The sequence below is a fragment of the Montipora foliosa genome, chromosome 6 (genome assembly GCF_036669935.1).
Source record: "Montipora foliosa isolate CH-2021 chromosome 6, ASM3666993v2, whole genome shotgun sequence".
In the NCBI taxonomy this organism is placed as follows: domain Eukaryota; kingdom Metazoa; phylum Cnidaria; class Anthozoa; order Scleractinia; family Acroporidae; genus Montipora; species Montipora foliosa.
In genome coordinates, this window is record NC_090874.1 from 3,037,035 (window position 1) to 3,043,241 (window position 6,207).

Here is a 6,207-nt window from a genome sequence, read left to right on the forward strand (position 1 = left end):
GATAAGTTAACTTGTTCCGTGTTGAATGCCATTAATTTGGACTTTCGCGGGAATTTTTTGATGCACCAAATTTGGTAAACAATGCGTAATCCGAGGAGTACTGGTAATCACAGAGAACTAAATTCGTTCCCAGTGGCTTGTAGGTAAAGAAGGAGGGTTCGATCCATAGCACCGTGGAGGAAAGGTATGCATATATGTTGAGAATTTTGCGGGATCAAGATGAACAAGATAGTCCGTATCCAACCCATGCAATATATTCACCTTTTAGATCTGGTGAGTACTTTGAAACTCGATACTTCATTAGTGTGCATGCAGCCTGATATTAAAGCCGACGGTATTGTACCATGATCACCTTGGTACTCAGTACTGTATCCATCTATCCAAGCCTACTTGCATAGAGAAGAAGTAAATATAGATTTTCTTTTTCTTTTTTCTGGGTTATAACTGCCCACATGCTTTGCCCATGAAAACTGCAAACTTTTGCAAGTTCTTGCGCTTTCATTTTGTGAAGGAAACAAGACGCTCTATGAAAGCGTACACTGGGTTGCTTGTGGTACGTGTTACACAAAAACAGAAGGCACTTAACTGGGTGGTATTGAACTGCAGGGTTCCAGTTATTTTTTTCAAGTGGGGGGTCATTAAGATCATGAGGGTCACCCACATGTCACGCCAGCAGAGGCCCTTTGGCTCACGCGTTCACACCTTTAATTATTTTGTAATATCCTGTCCCATTTTAAGGTCTTTTAGTTTTTTAAGCTTTGGTAATAAATTCAGTTTAAAGATAACATTAACACACTCTTGAGTAAAGGTGCACGTGATCACCTTGTGTCAACTGAATGAACCACGGGAAAGAATGTTAATCATTCGTCGTTTTCAGAGTAAAACAACATACTTTTTAGCCAAGAAACTTCCGTCTTTGGTTTTTTGAATTTTGTTGTAATATTTAACTGAATGTTTACATTTCATCTGTCGGGTCAGGAAGCCTTCTTTGTCGGGTTCCTGAGAAACGTATCTATTTTGACTTCAGGGTGAACTATTCACACAATCTCGAGGTTGAGCGGCCATGTAATTGAAAATCTGAACATCTATGAGCTACAAAAACAGACTTGTGAATTATTGCAAATCACAATGCTGACAAGCACAAAAGCAGAAGAAATGGTTAATAAATATGAAATTTGTTACTATCTGAATGTTTTTGGGTTAGGGTAAAGGGATATATTGTCACACAAATGATGTAATTTCATGGACACTCAAAATTGGCAAAAGCGTGAGTTTCATGTAATCAATCTTCGCACTAGTAAGTCGTCAACCTTGTTCCTAGGGTTCTCTCCTACTCTTCCCCTGGAGCTCCAGGGGAAGATTAGGAGAGAACCTGGGAACGAGGTTGGTAAGTCGTAGCAATTAACTGGATTAACCAGGAAGTTAAAGAAATATTGTTGCCTTCCCAAATAAACTTCATTTTACACTACAATGACAAAATCATTATTTTGTCAGAGAAATAAAATTCCTATCTCCTCGCGTATCACATTTCAATGCCCATATGCAAATTTGTTAACTCATTTTCACCGCGTCCTGATTCCCGCGAAGCATGGGCAGGGGAGTGACAGGCAAGACTTTTCCCGACATGGAAACAAATAAATAAATAAAAATAAAAATAAAAAAACCACGAAATGAAACCCAGATTCCTACTGGGTTTGGCAACCCAGTAATTATCATAGAATGCGTTTAGGCACCAAGGCACGACCTTCGGGTTAGATCACCGCTGCTCTTCCGACTGAGCTGCAAGGTCAGACGGGAGCAGGTTGTGGGAATTGAAGATGTCAATTTCACAGCAGTAAATATGTACAAGTACAAGGAAGGGATATGTTTTTGCAAACGTCGGCCGTGTAGCACTTATCTTTCAACAAAATTAACTATTGTAGGGTAATCTGCACTTCACATTACCCTACAATAGTTAATTCTCCCCCCCAATCCTGGGCATTTGAACTTTTGAAGACTAAATCCTTCAAATTCCTGCCCCCTTGGGCCAAAATGGTGTTCAAATGCCTTACCCTATTCACTACTTGCACAATCCCATAATACACCTCTATTACCCCCCAAAACTTTTGCATATCCATTGTTTGCAATTTATATGATGATGCCGTTTTTACCAGACTACAAAAACACAACTTTAATATTTGAACCAATTAAAAATGAATTGAAATCGATTTAATTAAGACGAACAATGTCAATAAGCAAGTTTAAGCTGCTCTAACTTGGAAACAAGGGAATGGTTGTTTAACAAGGGTTCTGTATACATATCAACAACAAAGCCTAGAGCGCTTATGACTGCATGTATTTTAAATTGTTCGGTGTTGGTTGATTACCTCTAACATTGAACATACAGCTTTAACAATGAAAAGGGGGGTCATGTGAAAACATACCATATTGTATTCACTCTATGACAAAGATGCATTACACAGCCAAAATGCCTTTGACAATTCAGTTACTAAAAGGAAAAAAAACAGTCACTTATCTAATTGGATCCAAATTGCCAAAAAAATATTTACAGTACTTTTCTGTAACAGTGTAGCTTTCTTTCACGGTACACGGTATGTGGAAAGACATTAATTCAAGATGGAAAGCTGTCTACACAGTACGCGGTATGCTTTAAGAACTAGAAATACATATTAATTAGTTAGCCGGCTATGTAGAATGTTGTTAGAGTGACAGGGTATTCTGCATTCTAAGGCAAAGCTGTTTTTCATATTCGACAGTGGCAGGGTATTCCGCAGTCTAAGCCAAAGCGCTTTTTCATATTCGACAGTGTTTTTTTTCTTTCACTATTTACTGCTGTTTTATGGCTACTCTAAAAACCTCTGCAGACACAAACGTGGGACAAAAAAAAATCTTTGCTTTCATGCATACCTTTAGAAATAGTACACATCTTTTGAAGACCTTTTTTTTAAGCCAATCGCTCACAAATGCTATATCTCTTCCTTTAAACTCTTCCATTATAGCTGTTAGTGACTTTGGCGCCCAAAGAAAAAAAGTCATTTGCAACCTGACACTTCAAGTTCAATCGGCATTATTATAATGTTTGAGTTCTTATTTGTATTTAACATAGGTGCTTGGTGACATCACTGTTTATCAATGAGAAAGAAAAACTTGACGAGAACTTCCTTTTTGGGATGAAAATAGCTTAATATTTGTAAATTCAATTTATTTTAGAATACCAATGTCACTGTTTTGGTGGTTGGACCTGAGAGCCTAATTCTTCAAGACAATCATCAGTTAGTAGAAGGACCACTACCATTTGTCGTCATTCCTCCTGGCCATTACTGTGTCATTGAGAACCCTGTCAAGTGAGTACCCCTGGTACATGAAATTGAATGACATGCTGGTGAACGTTAAGTGGTTAAAGCTTTGGTCTTAAAGAAGTGATTTTATCAGAGGTGGTGATAACACTTTAGTGCCCTACTTCTAAGGTGAAGAGACTTATGGAAAGTTAGAGGTCTTTAATAAAGCTCTGTTTGCATGGCAAATGCCCTGTATAAAATAATAAAATTATTATGATATGATTGTTAAAACTGATATCTAAATGTTAGCAAATTATTATTAATATCAATTTTTTGTAGCAAATGGGTTGGCGACTTTTTCTGCAAATTTAGACCCAAAATTGTAACCATGTTTTAATTCATATTGATTTCATTTCTATCATAGGCAACCTTGTGAACCAGGAAAACCATACGACTTAAAACATGGCTTCAGAGAAATGAGATTTTTCAAAGCAAGTATTGATTCTGGAGTGCAATAAGAGACTGTAACCTCTAGCTACCAGCAGATCCTATAGTGGATGATTTTGCATGTTTGAATAGTGGTGCTTTTTAATTAAAAATATGGTATCTTGGTGCTGATATCTAGGAAGACATCTTAAAGAAAAGAAGAATCGATTTTTTCTCTCAGAAATACTAATGTTAGTTTACTAATAGATACTTATAGCCAGGGAGTGGGCTGTGAGGCTGGGCTCTCACAACCTCTCAAAATTCTCTCAATGGGGTACGACTCTAAGAGCCTCTGTCAGCTAAGTCCAACTTCTGGTCTCCATGTGATGGAAATGGCACCGCCAACAGGAGAAGGGGCGAAGGCGAAGCCACTGGCACCTTAAAACTAGTTGCCCAGGGTAGGTGGGGCTCTTAGCCTGTGAAGGCAGCCTATCTTGGGCAAGGTAAACCCTGATTTCAAACCTCCACTGCCTTGCGGCTATACCTTATCTCAGGAAGGCTTCGGGAGTAAACCTCAAGGACAAACCTGGAGTGGAGCCCCCAAGGTGGATGGCAGGTGCTCAGCACTTCCTTCTGGCAGCTTCTGCAGTGGAACTGTCCCCAAGTTGTATTGGTTCTTCCTTTCCCTTGGACCCAGCCAGTTACACCGAAAGGGTGACACTGTCATATGGGCACCACAGAAACCCCCTCCGGAAGGTCATTGAGAATTCTTGCCCTCGCATGAAAACGTTGGCGGGCTTTGTGAACATCATATCCGCCTACGCCCCGACTCTGATCCCCACCCCAGAAGCCAAAGATCAATTCTACGAGGCTCTGCAGGAAACACTATCCGGAATCCCAAGTTCTGAGGGCACATATTTGCTAGGCGATTTCAATGCTCACGTTGGGACCGACTGGCAAGCATGGCCAACCTGCCTTGGCCACTTCGACATCAGCAGGTTGAATGATAATGGGCAGAGGTTGCTCAAACTCTACTGTCACCACGGCCTATGCATCACCAACAGCTACTTTAAGTGTAAGGAGCTGCAAAAAGTATCTTGGAGACACCCTCAGTTCCGCCACTGGCACCAGCTAGACCTCGTCATCACTAGGAGAGCAGACCTCAGCAGTGTCCTTCACACAAGAAGCCATCGCACCGCTGACTATGACACGGACCACTCGCTCGTTGCAAGCAAGGTCACGCTGAAGCCCAGAAAGATCCACCATGGCAAGACCAAGGGTTGCCCCAGCATCAACACCTGTGGCACTTCCGACCCCGTTAATGCTTAGAGCTTCGCTGACAGCCTCCAGGAGAAACTTGCTGCGCAACCAACAGCCAGCAACCTGGGTGCCAAATGGTGTCACCTCCGTGATGCCATTGGCAAGAAAGAACGTAAGAATGCTGACTGGTTCGAGGCTTGCTGGGAAGAAAATGCAGCCAGTCACGGAGACCAAGAGGAAAGCAAGGCTGGCTCACAAGCAGAACCCTTCCTCAAGCACATGTGACGCCCGTCGAGCAGCTAGGAGCAAGGCCCAGCAGACCGCCTGCCGTTGTGTCAACGAGTACTGGAAGAACCTATGTGCCAAAATCCAGCTAGCAGCAGACTGTGGCCAGGCAAAGGGGATGTATGAGGGTATCAAAACTGCCACGACCGGCCCTACGAGTGTCAAAACAGCCCCGCTCAAATCAGAGACTGGCAAGGTCATCAGGGATGAGCATGCAGCTGCAGTGTTGGGTGGAGCATTATCTCGAGCTCTACTCAACCCAGAACATCGTCACAGACACTGCCCTTAATGCCCTGCCTGGGTTGCCAGTCGTAGAAGAGCTTGACAACATACCGACACTGGAAGAGCTCAGCATAGCCATCAACGCTCTTGCCTGTGGCAAGGCACCCGGGAAGGACGGTAGAAGAAGTTTTGAAGCATGGGAAGCAAACCATCCTGCAACTGCTTCATGAGCTCCTCTGCCTGTGCTGGGAGCAAGGTCACATCCCCCAAAACATGACAGATGCCAACATAGTTACCCTGTACAAGAACAAGGGTGACTGTAGTGATTGCAACAACTATCGTGGCATCTCTCTTCTGAGCATCGTTGCCAAAGTCTTCACTCAGGTCACCTTGACCCGCCTGCAGAGCCTTGCTTCGCAAAAATTTTAAGTTTCTAAAAAAACTGTGGTGCTGCATCGGTGGGAGATTGAAACAGAAATTTATTTTATCAAGCGAGTTGATAAAGGTCGAATAGCCACCGTGAAAGATTTGGAAAGCTGACGTTTCGAGCGTTAGCTCTGACGAAGGGCTAACGCTCGAAACGTCAGCTTTGCAAATCTTTCACGGTGGCTATGCGACCTTTATCAACTCGTTTGATAAAATAAATTTCTGTTCTTGCTTCGCAAGTCTACCCCGAGTCACAGTGTGGCTTCAGAGCTGGGAGGTCCACAGTGGACATGATCTTCTCCCTCTGTCA

General features: G+C 42.5%; 1 protein-coding gene across 1 annotated transcript in view; it reads left to right on the forward strand.

Annotated features, from left to right (window-relative positions):
• Positions 1-145: 145 nt before the first annotated feature.
• The window catches only part of LOC138006321 (major vault protein-like), a 32,417-nt gene continuing 26,355 nt past the window's right edge, over positions 146-6,207 (forward strand). Inside the window, exons 1-3 of the mRNA XM_068852577.1 lie at positions 146-273; positions 3,211-3,344; positions 3,703-3,769. Of these exons, the coding sequence (XP_068708678.1) occupies positions 220-273; positions 3,211-3,344; positions 3,703-3,769 (255 nt within the window). The 5' untranslated portion in view covers positions 146-219. The remainder of the gene's footprint in view (positions 274-3,210; positions 3,345-3,702; positions 3,770-6,207) is intronic.